The 20617-nt window shown below is 46.5% G+C and overlaps 2 protein-coding genes across 2 annotated transcripts in view; one reads left to right on the forward strand and one right to left on the reverse strand.

The window, feature by feature from the left end:
- The first annotated feature begins 3299 nt into the window (after nucleotides 1-3299).
- Nucleotides 3300-4718, forward strand: LOC134968634 (paraneoplastic antigen Ma2-like). Its single transcript, XM_063944164.1, has one exon. It carries the CDS (start codon nucleotides 3300-3302, stop codon nucleotides 4716-4718), a length of 1419 nt encoding a protein of 472 aa, XP_063800234.1.
- A 6769-nt stretch (nucleotides 4719-11487) lies between these two features.
- Nucleotides 11488-20617, reverse strand: part of LOC134968589 (uncharacterized) — a 174837-nt gene continuing 165707 nt past the window's right edge. The window contains exon 13 of the mRNA XM_063944085.1: nucleotides 11488-11542. Coding sequence (XP_063800155.1) covers nucleotides 11505-11542 — 38 coding nt within the window. The 3' untranslated portion in view covers nucleotides 11488-11504. The remainder of the gene's footprint in view (nucleotides 11543-20617) is intronic.

Below are 20617 nucleotides of genomic sequence, written 5' to 3' on the forward strand. Positions count from 1 at the left end.
TAAATTTGAAATCCTTGAACACATATATAAAAAAATTAAAGTTCAAGATGGAATCGCTCAGGGCGGTGATTGCAAGCCTGGAAGAGGGGGATTACATGGTATCACTGGACATCAAGGATGCTTACCTGCATGTCCCCATTTACCATCCTCACCAGGAGTACCTCAGATTTGTGGTACAGGATTGCCATTACCAATTCCAGACGTTGCCGTTCGGTCTGTCCACGGCACCAAGGATATTTACCAAGGTAATGGCCGAAATGATGATACTCCTTCGGAGGAAGGGAGTTTTTTTTTTTTTAACAATTTTCTTTATTTACACCAAGAAAGACTGAAAAATCTACAACACATGATACAAAAGCAGTGGCATAATAAAATATGAATAACAGTCTTCAAGGCGTCCGTTTTCCAATTATTTTGTATACATGTGACCCTTTACGGTTAATATGTATATATTTTGACACAATATAATATTGACTATTGTAAACCTGATCATTATTTGACTAAAGATGTATATCTATATATATATATATATATATATATATATATATATATATGTGATTATAATGCTATGTTGAAGGAATTTATTGTACACCTGTGGTGAGGTAACTAAGACTATGCCATGCTTATTATGAAGCGGGAAAAGACCCTTGTCTCGAGCCTCAGTCAGAGATGGATTAGATAACTATGACTGAATACACTCATGGGGGAGCACGAGACCGGAGGATTGAGGGGTGTCTCGCGACCTGAGCGGGAAAAGGAGAGCTCTCGAGACCCCCTGTAACCAGTATAAAAGGAAGGATAACGGTACATTACGGGACAGATTGGTGCCCTTCTGGTGAGCGCGACTTCTTTCTCTCCCTGCCCTGCTTCAAAGAGCTGTGCTGTGAACATTCAGCAGGAGCGGGGGAGAAGAAGGTGACTCAGTCCGGAGATAAAGCACCGGAAGATTGGAGAAGAACAGCGGCTTGAAGACAGAGCGGAGAAGCGGGTTTGCCGACACCCGCCGAAGGGGACGAGAGGTGAGCAGCAGGAGGAGAGGCCGTCTACTGTGGGGATGAAGAAGGAGAGCGCCGCAGAGACCGGACAATGTAGCTGTACATCATGGTAAGAACACTCACCCCTCTGTTGACCCACGGACTCTCTGGTCACTCAGCGTTTACTGCCCCCCGCTAGGACAGGTATGGGTATCACGGGGATAGGGTCCGCCTCGGTATTACACTGCCGCCTGCCAGCGCTGCCCCCACAGTGACACTTGCCATTCAGCCGCCTCCTGAGCTCCGAGCTGAGACGCCGCCTCCGCAACACCTCCCACCTGTTGCCGCTGCCCATCTCTGGGACTTTGCTATTCAGCTGCCTCCTGAGCTCCGAGCTGAGACGCCGCCTCCGCAACACCTCCCACCTGTTGCCGCTGCCCATTTCCAGGACTGTACCATTCAGCCGTCTCCTGAGCTCCGAGCTGAGACGCCGCCTCCGCAACACCTTCCACCTGTTGCCGCTGCCCATCTCCGGGACTTTGTTTATTAACTGCCTCCTAGGCTCCGACGTGAGGAGCCACCTCGGCTAACACTCCCCCTATTTGGTGCTGCCCACCTCAGGGAACTTTACCTATCAGCAGCCATCTGAGCTCATAAGCGACAAGGTGTTTCCTCGACACCTCCCTCCCGGGGGTAGCACTTTACACTAGAGCCTGTTAGTGGCCGCCTAGTTAGCTCTGTAAATTAGACCAGCATCTGCTGTCTATCCCTAGCTGATGGAGCCATCTCATAGATGATCCCCCTTACAAACCGCCTCCCATATAGCATTAGGAAGCGCTACCCATTGTGTACTCCGGTTTGCTGGTGCCTGCCCCAATATTCCCGATAGTATGGGATACAGCCGCAGCGTTAGTGATAGCCCCGTTCCCCAGAGGTGGATCCTGACTGGTGTGGGCAACTGACTGCCCCATACATAGTATTAGCGACCTCTCTAGTTACAGTGGCCACGCATGAGAGTGAAAGGGGGAGTGGCCAGTATTGAAAAGAAAAGGCAATGAGCAGGAGCTCATTGTGAAGACAACTAAGGTCTGTGAATTAATAACTATTGTTGATTAACTATCTCAAGAGGGAACAAAGTCCTCACACGCAGACTCTCAGCTATTGTATTGAGAACAGTTTAACTCAACAAACCATACCACACGAAAAAGAGAGTTTAATGCACTGATTTTACAAGTAATATGAAAATGGAGTGAGTGTAATAAGTTACCTGAATTATATACAATAGCTAGTACACTCAACTGAACAAAGGGATGGTAAAGCCAGTAACTATTAAGTATTTTGGACTACTTATAATTACACACATCCCATAGTTATAACAAACCTCTTCAAGTAAGGAGTCTTCCTAATACATTATAGACGGTATTAGTCAGCAGTTGGATACCCACAAAGAGGATTATTAGAGAGATATCAACGTCAAAGGCTTAGGTATATTCACAGATTAACTATCACTTGGAAAAAGATAAAGGAGTACAGCACCAGTGACATCTAGTGGATAGAAAAGGAAATAACCTCTCTGCTGAATGGTAGTATTTACCTTGAAGGAGTAATTTATATGGATACATTAGTATCATCTTTGTTGCAGACCAGGAAGACAGTGTTACAAGTAGCTTTCATCTGAATGTAACAAATAATATGGATATGGTCAATGGAATGAGTTATATTTCGTTCTTTTAAATATCGATGGAAAGGAGTTCACACCCCATTTAGAACAAGAAACCATTATACCTAGACTATACAACTAGAAAGTGCAGGAGCTCCTACAGATAGATATATATGCATATATATATATATAAATGGCAGGACTGGGACATTAACTTTCATTCATCTGTTTCAATATAATAATTAAATGTATTAATATGAATTGGATGAGTATGGATATATATATATATTATATTAATGAGTCATGTTATAATATATAAAAATAATACTGTATATTTAGAGTATATTAATTTAGGATAGTCTTGTGATGTTATAGGATACATAAATATTTTAATTATACTAAAAGGAATTCAGTGAGTTGTGATTACTTACCTGATGTGATGGTGTTAGAAGAGAATCGTAGAAATCGAAGGTACGTGGGTATCTGAAAAATATAAAATAACAACACGTTGTTTAGGGGTTTTTCCCAAATTTACCCCAGCAAGATATACATATATCTAACATAAACTTGGGTGGAGGCACTGTATATGTGTAGATAAATTAGTAACCATAACTAAATATTCACGTAATAGGGGTTACATTTGGAGACTACTGCTGAGATCGAACATGGAGTGCATAAATGGAGAGGATATATATAATTGGGGTAAAAGGAGAAGGGTGGATCTTAAGTGTAGTGTGGGTATTGGAGGAAATTTAGTAGATATATCTGATGAGGAGGTACTTAAAGAAGTGAAGAAATGGTATGGGATTAAGGACCCACACATATGTGATAAATGGAGAGGTAATTTGGGAACGATATGTGCTGTATTATTAACTAACAGTAATGAATTAGATCCATCCTTAATCCCTGCTAACATTATGCTAGAGAACGTTCCAGGTAGAAGATTGAAAATTATTTGGCCTATGATTCCTCATGATCTCAGTGAAGAAGCCACAATAGAGTGTGATAGCAGAACAAATATAGGAGAAGGAGGGAATACAGGAGGTAGTTATTCTATAGCTGGAGAGCCAGAAACAGACATTCCTAGAGGTGAAGATGGTACTGAACAGAATGTAGATGCAGTCATGGATAAAGTAGTTAGTCATTTTGAACGATGGCACTACGAGGGAGGATATAGAAGGTTAAGAATATTTTCGGGAATTATGCCAGTACCCGCAGGAGAGGAAAACTATGATACCTGGAAAGAAACAGCTACTCAACAGTCGGAAGAATGGAGATGCCCCGAACACATAAAAAAACAAAGGATTGTTGAGAGTTTGAGGGGTCCAGCTATGGGCATTATCCATGCTACAAGAAGAAGTCAGACAAACTCCACCCTAAAAGATTACTTTGAAGCCTTAGATTACTCATTCGGAACATTAGAGGATGTTGGTGATATTCTGGCAAGATTAAATCATACCTATCAAGAACCAAATGAATCTCTCACTAAATATATCTATAGAATAAATAAAATCCTGTATAAGCTATTGGACAAAGGGGGAATAGAAGATAAAGATATAGATGAATGGAGGATGAAACATCTTTTGCGTGGAGCTCTTACCAACAATCCGGTAGCACAGAGATTAAGATGTAGGCTGGCCCAGAGTCCTCCTTTCACGTTAGGAGAATTGATTAGGGAAGTGAAATTGGAGGAAGTACAGATTGAAAATAGAGAAAAAAGTGTGAAACGTGTCAAAGTAGTATTGCCGACAGCCGAAAATAATTTAGCATCTGAAAAATTATATAAATTAATGGAAGAACAAAATAAGAAACTAGATCAATTGATTACTCTACAAACCAATCTATCGGTTTCACCTGCTATAACTCCTCTGGGAAGAGGAAGGGGGATTAATAGGAGGAATGATAATAGGACTAATTACAACAACTTCACCTGTTATAATTGTGGACAGTTTGGTCATAGAGCTTTCGAATGCATTCAAGGGGGAAATATACGAAGGAACACTTCTAGGGTAGAAAGATCTTCACCACTGACGGAAAACTCCAATGGGACGCCGATGAACCCCGCATCGACGCCCAACTTATAAAAGTGTGTGCAATGGGGAGTACCCAGTGGTCTAATGTAATTCCAGATGGAATTATAGGAAAGGCTCCCATGGTACAAGCAATTATTGATGGACAACCCTGCAATGTATTACTGGATAGTGGATCTCAAGTATCCATTATTTTTGAAAGTTGGTACCAGCGACATTTATCCCACCTTCCCATTTTAGCATTTGATGGACTAGCAATATGGGGGTTAAGTAATCAAAAATACCCATATTTAGGATATGTTGTTACCCACATTGAATTTCCCATGGAATCAGGAAACCCTAAACAATCATTCCCATTTCTGGCTCTAGTTTGTCCTGACCCTCCTTCTGATCAAGGGGTGGTAACTGTTATTGTAGGGACCAACTCCCATTTATTCAGGACATTATCCGATTGGTGTATGGAGCAAGTCCGACTTCAGGAGGACATCCAGGACAGAGATGTCTGCCATTTTTATGGAACAACAATGACGGTGTCGACTCCTCTGATAGTTCCAGAAGATAATCTAACATTCTCAGGAGAGGATGAACCCTTGCTAAATAAGTTAAAAAATTGTTTCTTAGGCAGTGACATTTCACCAGTAGAAAGAGACCAATTATTGCAACATCTCATTCATCGTGAATCTGTGTTCTCTGTTGGAGATTGGGATTTAGGGACAGCTACCGGCATTCAACATAGAATTAAACTACAAGATCAGAGTCCATTTAGAGAACGGTCTCGTCGTTTGGCTCCTGCTGATTTTGATGACGTTAGGCAGCATTTAAAGCATCTGTTGGAGAATAACATCATTGCTGATTCCGAAAGTTCATACGCCTCACCAATTGTAGTAGCTAGAAAGAAAAACGGAGATATCCGTTTATGTATTGATTATCGTACCTTAAATAATCGGACTCTAGTGGATCAATATACGGTTCCGAGAATAGAAGAAGCGTTGGACTGCCTCCAAGGAAGCCAATGGTTTTCTATTCTGGATCTCAGATGTGGATATTATCAGATTCCGATGCATCCGGAGGATCGCGCTAAAACTGCATTTATTTGTCCCATTGGCTTCTTTGAATTCCTGAAGATGCCCCAAGGGATTAAAGGAGCCCCAGCTACTTTCCAACGCACCATGGAACAAACAGTTGGGGATATGTGCTACAGAGAAGTGATTGTCTATCTGGATGACATTATTGTGTTTGGAAAAACCCTAGAAGAACATAATGATAGACTCTTGAAAGTTTTAGACCGATTACAACAACGCGGGTTGAAGTTATCAATAGACAAATGCAAAATGTGTCAAAGTACCGTGACCTATCTAGGCCATGTCGTGAACAGAGAAGGAATATCTACCGACCCTGGCAAAGTGGAGGCTGTGAAGGGATGGTCTCGTCCAGCAAATCTAAAAGATCTACGTTCTTTTTTGGGATTTTGTGGGTATTATAGGCGGTTTGTACCCAATTATTCCAAAATCGCTCGGCCCCTCACGGAATTGACCAAGGGATATCCCCCTGTAGGAAAAAACAAGGCCGGTAAAAGTGCTACTACTCAAAGATTGTACTTTAAGCCACAAGAAAATTTTGGTGATAGATGGACGCCTGAGTGTGAAGCTGCATTTCAACAACTGAAGTCTTGTTTAACACAATCGCCGGTACTAGCTTACGCCAATCCAGAGTTACCGTATGAAGTCCACATTGACGCTTCTTTTGAAGGATTGGGGGGAGTCTTGTATCAAACACAGCAGGATAAATGTCGACCTATTGCGTATGTCAGCCGAGGACTATCTAATAGTGAAAAAAACTATGCAGTGCACAAACTTGAATTTCTTGCACTTAAATGGGCAATTGTTGATAAGTTCCACGACTACTTATATGGGGCCAACTTTTCCGTTCATACAGACAACAATCCGCTTACATATATAAATACAACCGCCAAATTAGATGCCACGGGTCATAGATGGTTGGCTGCCTTATCCAACTACAATTTCACTCTAAAATATAAGCCTGGAATTCACAATACAGACGCCGATGCTTTGTCAAGAATACCTCATTCCCCAACTACCAGTGAAAATGATGATTGGGTGGAGGTACCTGCACCAGCCCTAAATATTCTATGTCAGCAGATTTTAACCATGAACACATCCAACAAGGCTACTGTTTGCACCCTGGGAGCATCCGAAACGGCCCTTCCCGCCATGTACTGTTGGATAAATAAAGCCGAAATAAAACATCTGCCAATGATCACCAAGGAACAAATGAGACTGGAACAACGTCAGGATCCCACTATATCAGTGATAATCAAGTATCTGCAGACAGGTCATTTAAACACCAGTTTCAGTTCTCTGTCCAATTCACTAAAGACATTGATACAACAAAGAAAGAAATTAGTATTTCAACAAGGAATATTGTATCGCAAGACTTTAAGAGCTAATGGAGAAGTAAAATTTCAATTGGTCCTTCCTGCCGTATTTGTTCCTTTAATTTTATCCTCCTTACATGATCACCATGGTCATGTAGGCTATGATAAAACACAAGCACTTATAGCTGATAGAATGTATTGGCCTCTAATGAATGCCGAAATTGCAAAATACTGCAAACAGTGTCGAAACTGCATTTTACGAAAAACCTTACCTATGCATGCAGCTCCATTAGTAAATCTAAGTAGTACTGGACCATTAGAACTGGTATGCATTGATTTTTTATCTTTTCAAGGACCCAATGGACAAGACAGCAATGTGTTAGTTGTAACCGATCACTTCACTCGATACGCTCAAGCCTTTGTGACCCCAAACCAAAAAGCTATAACCGTTGCTAAAACCCTATGGGAAAAATTTTTTGTTCATTATGGGCTACCAGCCAGGATTCACACGGATCAGGGACGTGACTTTGAAAGTAATCTCATTAAAGAGCTATGTGAATGTTGTGGGATACGGAAGTCACGTACCTCTCCCTATCATCCCCAGGGAGATCCTCAGCCTGAAAGGTTCAACCGAACTCTATTGAACATGTTGGGAACCCTGGATCATAAATCCAAACTGCAGTGGAAACATCATATAGTTCACCTTGTTCATGCATATAATTGTACCAAAAATGAGACCACTGGGTATTCCCCCTATGTACTTATGTTTGGGCGAGAAGCCCGATTACCAATCGATATTAGTTTAGGAATATCTCCCCATAAGGTCAATTCATCCTCGCACACTCAATATGTCAGGAAACTCAGAAAAGAACTTAATGAAGCCTTTGAAGTTGCTACATTGGCATCTAAAAAACAAGGAGAAAAGAATCAGAGACTGTACAATCAGAACGTCATTGAACATATTTTACTCCCAGGAGACAGAGTACTCCTTAGAAGACTTGGAAGTCCAAAACGTCAAAAATTACTGAATAAGTGGCGTGAGAATCCTTACCGAATTGTGGAAAAGTTACCTGGTATTCCGGTGTATAGACTTACTCCAGAAAAAGGTGATGGACAAATACTCACATATCACCGGAATCATTTGTTACCCATTGGACAGGAGGTATATTTCCCAAGTGACATAGAAAGGGAAAATAGCTCTGATCCAAAGGATAGTAATCACATCCCTTCAGCTTCTTCCCCTCTGTCCGTGGAAGAAAATAGCGTGGATGAATGTTCATCAACAGAACTAGGATATTTTTATAGTCATGAAAGTCCGGAAAGTGCTTCTTTTGAAAAAGAAGTACAATTTTCTCCAGCATTCAAAGATATATCACCTCCAGATGAAGAAAATACAAATATTAAGGATGATTGGAGCGACTGTAATGATAATCCCATTCTCGCTCCACAAGGAAGTGAATTATTTACTCAGTCTCCTGCTAGGTTAGATATGGAAACCCCAGTAGTTGGGGGAGAGAGATGCAGTCCTAGACCACAAAGAATGCGTAGACCTCCAACTATTTTTACTTATGACCAGTTAGGATATCCAACTCATAAACCTTTACTTTTTCAGTCCAATATTGTACATTGCTGGCCTTATTTTGGGTATACTAAATAGAGGAGACATGTAGCTAGTTAACCGCTACCAATCCTTTAACCTGTATATCTATATGTTAATTCAGTAAATTAGTATAATCGAATATGGTGGTGATCTTTGAAATTATCCTCAGTTTCCAGTTAGCGTTAGTATTTACCAGATCACCAGGGGGAGAAATGTGACCCTTTACGGTTAATATGTATATATTTTGACACAATATAATATTGACTATTGTAAACCTGATCATTATTTGACTAAAGATGTATATCTATATATATATATATATGTGATTATAATGCTATGTTGAAGGAATTTATTGTACACCTGTGGTGAGGTAACTAAGACTATGCCATGCTTATTATGAAGCGGGAAAAGACCCTTGTCTCGAGCCTCAGTCAGAGATGGATTAGATAACTATGACCGAATACACTCATGGGGGAGCACGAGACCGGAGGATTGAGGGGTGTCTCGCGACCTGAGCGGGAAAAGGAGAGCTCTCGAGACCCCCTGTAACCAGTATAAAAGGAAGGATAACGGTACATTACGGGACAGATTGGTGCCCTTCTGGTGAGCGCGACTTCTTTCTCTCCCTGCCCTGCTTCAAAGAGCTGTGCTGTGAACATTCAGCAGGAGCGGGGGAGAAGAAGGTGACTCAGTCCGGAGATAAAGCACCGGAAGATTGGAGAAGAACAGCGGCTTGAAGACAGAGCGGAGAAGCGGGTTTGCCGACACCCGCCGAAGGGGACGAGAGGTGAGCAGCAGGAGGAGAGGCCGTCTACTGTGGGGATGAAGAAGGAGAGCGCCGCAGAGACCGGACAATGTAGCGGTACATCATGGTAAGAACACTCACCCCTCTGTTGACCCACGGACTCTCTGGTCACTCAGCATTTACTGCCCCCCGCTAGGACAGGTATGGGTATCACGGGGATAGGGTCCGCCTCGGTATTACACTGCCGCCTGCCAGCGCTGCCCCCACAGTGACACTTGCCATTCAGCCGCCTCCTGAGCTCCGAGCTGAGACGCCGCCTCCGCAACACCTCCCACCTGTTGCCGCTGCCCATCTCTGGGACTTTGCTATTCAGCTGCCTCCTGAGCTCCGAGCTGAGACGCCGCCTCCGCAACACCTCCCACCTGTTGCCGCTGCCCATTTCCAGGACTGTACCATTCAGCCGTCTCCTGAGCTCCGAGCTGAGACGCCGCCTCCGCAACACCTTCCACCTGTTGCCGCTGCCCATCTCCGGGACTTTGTTTATTAACTGCCTCCTAGGCTCCGACGTGAGGAGCCACCTCGGCTAACACTCCCCCTATTTGGTGCTGCCCACCTCAGGGAACTTTACCTATCAGCAGCCATCTGAGCTCATAAGCGACAAGGTGTTTCCTCGACACCTCCCTCCCGGGGGTAGCACTTTACACTAGAGCCTGTTAGTGGCCGCCTAGTTAGCTCTGTAAATTAGACCAGCATCTGCTGTCTATCCCTAGCTGATGGAGCCATCTCATAGATGATCCCCCTTACAAACCGCCTCCCATATAGCATTAGGAAGCGCTACCCATTGTGTACTCCGGTTTGCTGGTGCCTGCCCCAATATTCCCGATAGTATGGGATACAGCCGCAGCGTTAGTGATAGCCCCGTTCCCCAGAGGTGGATCCTGACTGGTGTGGGCAACTGACTGCCCCATACATAGTATTAGCGACCTCTCTAGTTACAGTGGCCACGCATGAGAGTGAAAGGGGGAGTGGCCAGTATTGAAAAGAAAAGGCAATGAGCAGGAGCTCATTGTGAAGACAACTAAGGTCTGTGAATTAATAACTATTGTTGATTAACTATCTCAAGAGGGAACAAAGTCCTCACACGCAGACTCTCAGCTATTGTATTGAGAACAGTTTAACTCAACAAACCATACCACACGAAAAAGAGAGTTTAATGCACTGATTTTACAAGTAATATGAAAATGGAGTGAGTGTAATAAGTTACCTGAATTATATACAATAGCTAGTACACTCAACTGAACAAAGGGATGGTAAAGCCAGTAACTATTAAGTATTTTGGACTACCTATAATTACACACATCCCATAGTTATAACAAACCTCTTCAAGTAAGGAGTCTTCCTAATACATTATAGACGGTATTAGTCAGCAGTTGGATACCCACAAAGAGGATTATTAGAGAGATATCAACGTCAAAGGCTTAGGTATATTCACAGATTAACTATCACTTGGAAAAAGATAAAGGAGTACAGCACCAGTGACATCTAGTGGATAGAAAAGGAAATAACCTCTCTGCTGAATGGTAGTATTTACCTTGAAGGAGTAATTTATATGGATACATTAGTATCATCTTTGTTGCAGACCAGGAAGACAGTGTTACAAGTAGCTTTCATCTGAATGTAACAAATAATATGGATATGGTCAATGGAATGAGTTATATTTCGTTCTTTTAAATATCGATGGAAAGGAGTTCACACCCCATTTAGAACAAGAAACCATTATACCTAGACTATACAACTAGAAAGTGCAGGAGCTCCTACAGATAGATATATATGCATATATATATATAAATGGCAGGACTGGGACATTAACTTTCATTCATCTGTTTCAATATAATAATTAAATGTATTAATATGAATTGGATGAGTATGGATATATATATATATTATATTAATGAGTCATGTTATAATATATAAAAATAATACTGTATATTTAGAGTATATTAATTTAGGATAGTCTTGTGATGTTATAGGATACATAAATATTTTAATTATACTAAAAGGAATTCAGTGAGTTGTGATTACTTACCTGATGTGATGGTGTTAGAAGAGAATCGTAGAAATCGAAGGTACGTGGGTATCTGAAAAATATAAAATAACAACACGTTGTTTAGGGGTTTTTCCCAAATTTACCCCAGCAAGATATACATATATCTAACATAAACTTGGGTGGAGGCACTGTATATGTGTAGATAAATTAGTAACCATAACTAAATATTCACGTAATAGGGGTTACATACAGTTAAACAAATAAGCAAAATTTCTCCCCAAATGGGGAGCATATATATGGAGAAAATGGGAACATCAATGGGTAGTGAGAAGGGGGGGAGGGGGAACAAAAAAAAAAAAAAGGGAGAGAAAAGGGACAACAGAGCCGTTCTATGCTACAGTGGGAGCATAACAACTGAAATATCCACAAAAATTATATACGCTACTCATAAGATAAGCATACCTGCGGGATGCGTAACAGTGCAGAAACAGACAGGAACTGAGAGTGCGGGGCGGTGCCCGGAGGGAGGGCCCGAGCGCGTCCCGCTCGGAGGTCGATGAGGTGGGGTCAGAGGCCAGGTTTGAATCTCAGATTGGTGTAGACATCGCGGATATCCAGGGGTCCCAAACTAATTCAAATTTGTGGGGACAGTCATGCAGGTAATAGGTGATTTCTCTAACGTCCTAAGTGGATGCTGGGGACTCCGTAAGGACCATGGGGAATAGCGGCTCCGCAGGAGCCTGGGCACATCTAAAGAAAGCTTTAGGACTATCTGGTGTGCACTGGCTCCTCCCCCTATGACCCTCCTCCAAGCCTCAGTTAGATTTTTGTGCCCGAACGAGAAGGGTGCACACTAGGGGCTCTCCTGAGCTTCTTAGTGAAAGTTTTAGTTTAGGTTTTTTATTTTCAGTGAGTCCTGCTGGCAACAGGCTCACTGCATCGAGGGACTAAGGGGAGAAGAAGCGAACTCACCTGCGTGCAGAGTGGATTGGGCTTCTTGGCTACTGGACATTAGCTCCAGAGGGATCGATCACAGGCCCAGCCATGGATGGGTCCCAGAGCCGCGCCGCCGGCCCCCTTACAGAGCCAGAAGGCAGAAGAGGTCCGGAAAATCGGCGGCAGAAGACATCCTGTCTTCAATAAGGTAGCGCACAGCACCGCAGCTGTGCGCCATTGCTCCTCAGCTCACTTAACACTTCGGTCACTGAGGGTGCAGGGCGCTAGGGGGGGGCGCCCTGAGCAGCAATAAAAACACCTTGGCTGGCGAAAATACATCACATATAGCCCCCAGGGCTATATGGATGAATTTTAACCCCTGCCAGAATCCATAAAAAAGCAGGAGAAAAGTCCGCGAAAAAGGGGCGGAGCCTATCTCCTCAGCACACTGGCGCCATTTTCCCTCACAGCTCCGCTGGAGGGAAGCTCCCTGGCTCTCCCCTGCAGTCACTACACTACAGAAAGGGTTAAAAAAGAGAGGGGGGCACTAATTAGGCGCAGTATTAACAATACAGCAGCTATAAGGGGAAAAACACATATAAGGTTATCCCTGTATATATATAGCGCTCTGGTGTGTGCTGGCAAACTCTCCCTCTGTCTCCCCAAAGGGCTAGTGGGGTCCTGTCCTCTATCAGAGCATTCCCTGTTTGTGTGCTGTATGTCGGTACGTTTGTGTCGACATGTATGAGGAGAAAAATGATGTGGAGAGGTGCGGTTGGGGGCCTGCGAGTGCGTGTGGTGGTGCCTGCTGCCGTGCAGGTGTAGACTCGGTACTAACCAGGCGCCGCTCGCTCTCACCTTCAGGTACCGGAACCCTCAACGGACCTGGAAATCTTCACTCGGATCCGGACACGGCGATTCCCTCTCGGAGCTGACCGACGACCGAGCTGAGGAGAGAATGGTCTACATTAAAGGGGGTATCGACCCTGCTTCCGGTGGAACAGGGGATACCCCAGGGGTGGCTGCGACCTTCACCGGCTGGGTGAATGGTCATCACCGGCACAAAGCCTCAGCTACCCAGCTTTCACACACTCGCGCTTTCGCACGTAGTGTGATGAAAGGGATTCTCACGTCCGTGAGCAATCCTAACTCCGGCGCTCGGGGACAAACAAGGGACAGACGTACACGGATGCTACTCACCGTCACAAGTCTTGCACTCCGATCTTCTCCACTTACAGGTCCCTGTAAGGAGGCAAAGAGAAACAGCCGTGCAGGGCCTAACTCTGACCTAGTGTCACACCCTATACTATCTACAACAGCAGAGCCCTCAAACTAGCTCTGTGGGTGTGGTGCAACACAACTATGCACAACTTACACAACACATACACTTTGCCCTGCACGGTAACAACATATATCACACTATCGGAGTTACAACATAAAACGGTGCTGTCCCTTTATCTACCCGACTCAGCACACCCAGTAGTGGGGACCGCACAGCTCACCCACCTACCGTACTCTCAGGGTGGCCTGAGCCTAACGCCCAGTGTCACCTTTACTCACCTCGGGGAAAACACTGCTTCGATGGGCCTAGCGCCCCCTAACTGTCCACAGGCCGGAGGCCTGACTTTGCCCACGGGCCTAGCGCCCGCCTACCTTGCTGCCCGTTGGGTGACCTGGGCCTTGTGCCCAAGGTCACCTTATCGTACCTATTTGGCCAAAATCCACTAGGGCCTAATGCCCTCTAATGCTCCCACAGGCCTAGTGCCTGACCGTGCCCCTCGGGCCTAATGCCCGCCTAACTGCGCCCACAGGCCTGTGGCCTGACTATACTTATGGGCCTAGTGCCCAACCTGCGCCCAGGCCTAGTGCCTGCCTATGTGCCCCCACGGGCCGAGAGGCCCGACCAAATGCCCACGGGCCGGGAGGGCCCGACTACATGCCCACAGGCCGGGAGGGCCTGACTGTGCCCACGGGCCTATTGCCCGAACACCCGGTGGTCTAGGGAGGGGCGGGTACAGGGGCGCCTGATAAGGGCCTACCTGACCCGCTGGGAGAGGCACCAGGGGGGAGCTTCGGCAGCCCTTTGCTTCCCACCCCTGGTGACCCCTCCGGCGCTGCTCTTCTTCAATCTTCGGCCGCTGGCCCGTCCTGGCCAGCGGCGCCGCCGTCGTCGCGCCGCGTCCAGCCGCCGCTGGACATCTTCTTTCTTCGCGCTCTTCTGCGCGCCCGCTCTCTTCGGCTCCCGCCCGGCGTCTCTTCTGCCTTCGCCGCTCTTCGGCGCGGCCTCCTGCTCCCCGTCCCGCCCGGCGTCTGACGTCAGACGCCGGGGCCTATGACGCGGCGAGCGCCGATTGGCTCGCCGCGTCTCTCTACGATTGGCTGCCGCTCCGGGAGCCGCGATTGGCTCCCGGAGGGCGCCAAGATTCAAACGCTGCGGGCGGCGCTTCTGATTGGCAGCCCGAGCGGCGCCAAGTTCAAAGCGCCGCCGCGCCGCTCCCCGCCGCCGCACACTCCGCGCTGGGGACAGACAAGCTGCCCCAGCGCGGCCCCCAGTTAGGGACAGCAGCATGGATGTGCCCACAGGGCACATCCTTACATATATATAGCGCTCTGGTGTGTGCTGGCAAACTCTCCCTCTGTCTCCCCAAAGGGCTAGTGGGGTCCTGTCCTCTATCAGAGCATTCCCTGTTTGTGTGCTGTATGTCGGTACGTTTGTGTCGACATGTATGAGGAGAAAAATGATGTGGAGACGGAGCAGATTGCCTGTAATAGTGATGTCACCCCCTAGGGGGTCGACACCTGAGTGGATGAACTGTTGGAAGGAATTACGTGACAGTGTCAGCTCTGTATAAAAGACAGTGGTTGACATGAGACAGCCGGCTACTCAGCTTGTGCCTGTCCAGACGTCTCATAGGCCGCCAGGGGCTCTAAAGCGCCCGTTACCTCAGATGGCAGATATAGACGCCGACACGGATACTGACTCCAGTGTCGACGGTGAAGAGACAAATGTGACTTCCAGTAGGGCCACACGTTACATGATTGAGGCAATGAAAAATGTTTTACACATTTCTGATAATACGAGTACCACCAAAAAGGGGTATTATGTTCGGTGAGGAAAAACTACCTGTAGTTTTCCTGAATCTGAGAAATTAAATGAGGTGTGTGATGATGCGTGGTTTTCCCCCGATAACAACTGATAATTTCTAAAATGTTATTGGCATTATATCCTTTCCCGCCAGAGGTTAGGGTGCGTTGGGAAACACCCCCTAGGGTGGATAAAGCGCTCACACGCTTGTAAGGGCTCTACCCTCTCCTGAGATGGCCGCCCTTAAGGATCCTGCTGATAGAAAGCAGGAGGGTATCCTAAAATCTATTTACACACATACTGGTGTTATACTGCGACCAGCAATCGCCTCAGCCTGGATGTGCAGTGCTGGGTTGGCGTCGGATTCCCTGACTGAAAATATTGATACCCTAGATAGGGACAGTATATTTTTGCCTATAGAGCATTTAAAAGATGCATTTCTATATATGCGTGATGCACAGCAGAATATTTGCCGACTGGCATCAAGTCTAAGTGCGTTGTTCATTTCTACCAGTAGAGGGTTATGGACACGTCAGTGGTCAGGTGATGCGTATTCCAAACTGCATTTGGAAGTATTGCCTTAGTAAGGGGAGGAGTTATTTGGGGTCGGTCTTTCAGACCTGGTGGCCACGGCAACAGCTGGGAAATCCACGTTTGTACCCCAGGTCGCCTCTCAACATGAGAAGACGCCGTATTACCAGGCGCAGTCTTTTCGTGGACAAGCGGGCAAAAGGTTCCTCATTTCTGCCCCGTGACAGAGGGAGAGGAAAAAGGCTGCAGAAATCAGCCAGTTCCCAGGAACAGAAACCCTCTCCCGCCTCTGCCAAGCCCTCAGTATGACGCTGGGGCTTTACAAGCAGAATCAGGCACGGTGGGGGGCCCGTCTCAATGAATTTCAGCGCGCAGTGGGCTCACTCGCAAGTAGACCCCTGGATCCTTCAGGTGATATCTCAGGGGTACAAATTAGAATTCGAGACGTCTCCCCCTCGCCGTTTCCTAAAGTCGGCTTTACCGATGTCTCCTTCTGACAGGGAGACAGTTTTGGAAGCCATTCACAAGCTGTATTCCCAGCAGGTCATAATCAAGGTACCCCTCCTGCAACAGGGAACGGGGTATTATTCCACACTGTTGTGGTACCGAAGCCGGACGGCTCGGTGAGACCGATTCTAAATCTAAAATCTTTGAACACTTACATACAGAGGTTCAAATTCAAGATTGAGTCACTCAGAGCAGTGATTGCGAACCTGGAAGAAGGGGACAACATGATGTCTCGGGACATCAAGGATGCTTACCTTCATGTCAAAATTTACCCTTCTCACCAAGGGTACCTCAGGTTTATGGTACAGAACTGTCACTATCAGTTCAGACGCTGCCGTATGGATGGTCCACGGCACCCCGGGTCTTTACCAAGGTAATGGCCGAAATGATGATATTCCTTCGAAGGAAGGGAATTTTAGTTATCCCTTACTTGGACGATTCCCTGATAAGGGTAAGATCCAGGGAACAGTTGGAGGTTGGTGTAGCACTATCTCAGGTAGTGTTGCGGCAGCACGATTGGATTCTCAATATTCCAAAATCGCAGCTGGTTCCGACGACTTGTCTTCTGTTCCTAGGGATGATCCTGGACACAGTCCAGAAAAAGGTGTTTCTCCCGGAGGAGAAAGCCAGGGAGTTATCCGAGCTAGTCAGGAACCTCCTAAAACCGAGCCAAGTCTCAGTGCATCAATGCACAAGGGTTCTGGGTAAAATGGTGGCTTCCTACGAAGCAATCCCATTCGGCAGATTCCACGCAAGAACTTTCCAGTGGGACCTGCTGGACAAATGGTCCGGGTCGCATCTTCAGATGCATCAGCGGATAACCCTGTCACCAAGGACAAGGGTGTCCCTCCTGTGGTGGTTGCAGAGTGTTCATCTTCTAGAGGGCCGCAGATTCGGCATTCAGGACTGGGTCCTGGTGACCACGGATGCCAGCCTGCGAGGCTGGGGAGCAGTCACACAGGGAAAAATATCCAGGGCTTATGGTCAAGCCTGGAGACATCACTTCACATAAATATCCTGAAGCTAAGGGCCATTTACAATGCTCTAAGCTTAGCAAGACCTCTGCTTCAAGGTCAGCCGGTGTTGATCCAGTCGGACAACATCACGGCAGTCACCCACGTAAACAGACAGGGTGGCACAAGAAGCAGGAGGGCAATGGCAGAAGCTGCAAGGATTCTTCGCTGGGCGGAAAATCATGTGATAGCACTGTCAGCAGTATTCATTCCCAGTGGACAACTGGGAAGCAGACTTCCTCAGCACGACCTCCACCCGGGAGAGTGGGGACTTCACCCAGAAGTCTTCCACATGATTATAAACCGTTGGGAAAAACTCAACAGGTATTGCGCCAGGTCAAGGGACCCTCCGGCAATAGCTGTAGACGCTCTGGTAACACCGTGGGTGTACCAGTCAGTGTATGTGTTCCCTCCTCTGCCTCTCATACCCAAGGTACTGAGATTGATAAGATGGAGAGGAGTAAGCACTATATTCGTGGCTCCGGATTGGCCAAGAAGGACTTGGTAACCGGAACTTCAAGAGATGCTCACGGAGGATCCGTGGCCTCTACCTCTAAGAAGGGACCTGCTCCAGCAAGGACCCTGTCTGTTCCAAGACTTACCGCGGCTGCGTTTGACGGCATGGCGGTTGAACGCCGGATCCTGAAGGAAAAAAGGCATTCCGGATGAAGTCATCCCTATCCTGATCAAAGCCAGGAAGGATGTAACCGCAAAACATTATCACCGCATTTGGCGAAAATATGTTGCGTGGTGCGAGGCCAGTAAGGCCCGACGGAGGAAATTCAACTGGGTCGATTCCTACATTTCCTGCAAACAGGAGTGTCTATGGGCCTGAAATTGGGGTCCATTAAGGTTCAAATTTCGGCCCTGTCAATTTTCTTTCAAAAAGAACTAGCTTCAGTCCCTGAAGTTCAGACGTTTGTAAAAGGGGTACTGCATATACAGCCTCCTTTTGTGCCTCCAGTGGCATTTTGGGATCTCAATGTAGTTTTTGGGTTCCAAAAGTCACATTGGTTTGAACCACTTAAATCTGTGGAGTTAAAATATCTCACATGGAAAGTGGTCATGCTGTTGGCCCTGGCCTGGGTCAGGCGCGTGTCAGAATTGGCGGCTTTATCCTGTAAAAGCCCTTATCTGATTTTCCATTCGGACAGGGCGGAATTGAGGACTCGTCCTCAGTTTCTCCCTAAGGTGGTTTCAGCGTTTCACCTGAACCAACCTATTGTGGTGCCTGCGGCTACTAGGGACTTGGAGGACTCCAAGTTGCTAGACGTTGTCAGGGCCCTGAAAATATATGTTTCCAGGACGGCTGGAGTCAGGAAATCTGACTCGCTGTTTATCCTGTATGCACCCAACAAGCTGGGTGCTCCTGCTTCTAAGCAGACTATTGCTCGTTGGATTTGTAGTACAATTCAGCTTGCACATTCTGTGGCAGGCCTGCCACAGCCAAAAATCTGTAAATGCCCACTCCACAAGGAAGGTGGGCTCATCTTGGGCGGCTGCCCGAGGGGTCTCGGCTTTACAACTTTGCCGAGCAGCTACTTGGTCAGGAGCAAATACGTTTGTAAAATTCTACAAAATTGATACCCTGGCTGAGGAGGACCTGGAGTTCTCTCATTTGGTGCTGCAGAGTCATCCGCACTCTCCCGCCCGTTTGGGAGCTTTGGTATAATCCCCATGGTCCTTACGGAGTCCCCAGCATCCACTTAGGACGTTAGAGAAAATAAGAATTTACTTACCGATAATTCTATTTCTCGTAGTCCGTAGTGGATGCTGGGCGCCCATCCCAAGTGCGGATTGTCTGCAATACTGGTACATAGTTATTGTTACCAAAAAAATCGGGTTATTGCTGTAGTGAGCCATCTTTTCTAGAGGCTCCTCTGTTATCATGCTGTTAACTGGGTTCAGATCACAAGTTGTACGGTGTGGCTGGTATGAGTCTTACCCGGGATTCAAAATCCTTCCTTATTCTGTACGCTCGTCCGGGCACAGTATCCTAACTGAGGCTTGGAGGAGGGTCATAGGGGGAGGAGCCAGTGCACACCAGATAGTCCTAAAGCTTTCTTTAGATGTGCCCAGTCTTCTGCGGAGCCGCTATTCCCCATGGTCCTTACGGAGTCCCCAGCATCCACTACGGACTACGAGAAATAGAATTATCGGTAAGTAAATTCTTATTTTTTCCATATTAGCTACGAACCAGATGTAGTTGTTCAGGGCAGGTATCGTGGGAGGGACGGCGGTTTTCCAATTTTTGGCAATCAAAGATTTAGCCGCTACTAATAGATGGGAAAATAATTTATTCAATAGGGGGTCAAGGTCTGGGTGTGGACGGGCCAGTAGAAACATCCATGGGTCCAATGTAAGCTTAAGCCCTGCTAACGAGTTCAGTATGTCAAGCACTTTTTTCCAGTAGTTAACGATACGCGGACAGGTCCACCAAATAGGGAGGAGAGTACCTCGTTGGCCGCATCCCCGCCAGCAAACCGGGGTGGCAGAGGGGAACATCCGAGATAGTTTGTCTGGAGTATAATACCACCGATAATACAATTTATAGGATGTCTCCTTGAGTCGGGTAGAGATCGAACTTTTAGCGATGCCCTCCCGTACTTCCTCCCAACAAGATTCGTCAGGGGGGGGGCCCAGGTCCCTCTCCCACTCCCGCTCGTGACGGGTCTGCGGCCCAGAGGAGGTCTCAACCAACAAGATATATATTTGCGAGATTAGGCCTCTGCTTATGGGTTTTGCAAGGCATAAAGACTCAAAGGGGGTAAGGTCCCGCTGGGCGTCGGCCTGAGGCAGGGAGAGGAGGAAATGACGAAGTTGGAAATATTCAAAGAAGGGAGGGGACAGTGAGGGGAATTTGGATTTAATACCGTCTATTGACATCCATTGGCCGTGTAGGGATAAGTCGTGGACCACAAGGATCCGGGCATTAAACCAGGATGTGAACTTACGAGGAGGGACCCCAGCGGGGAAATCTGGGTTGTCCCAGAGGGGTGTAAGAGGGGAGTGTGGGGAGGATAAATGATATTTCGCAAGAGACTTGTGCCAGGTATATAGGTGAAACTTAAGGGAGGGTGAAATGTCCCTGAGA

Source organism: Pseudophryne corroboree, chromosome 11 (assembly GCF_028390025.1).
Source record: "Pseudophryne corroboree isolate aPseCor3 chromosome 11, aPseCor3.hap2, whole genome shotgun sequence".
NCBI lineage: Eukaryota > Metazoa > Chordata > Amphibia > Anura > Myobatrachidae > Pseudophryne > Pseudophryne corroboree.

Bases quoted from the DNA above. Each gene is read 5' to 3' on its own strand.
- LOC134968634 (XM_063944164.1), top strand. From the start codon at position 3,300: ATGGAGTGCATAAATGGAGAGGATATATATAATTGGGGTAAAAGGAGA.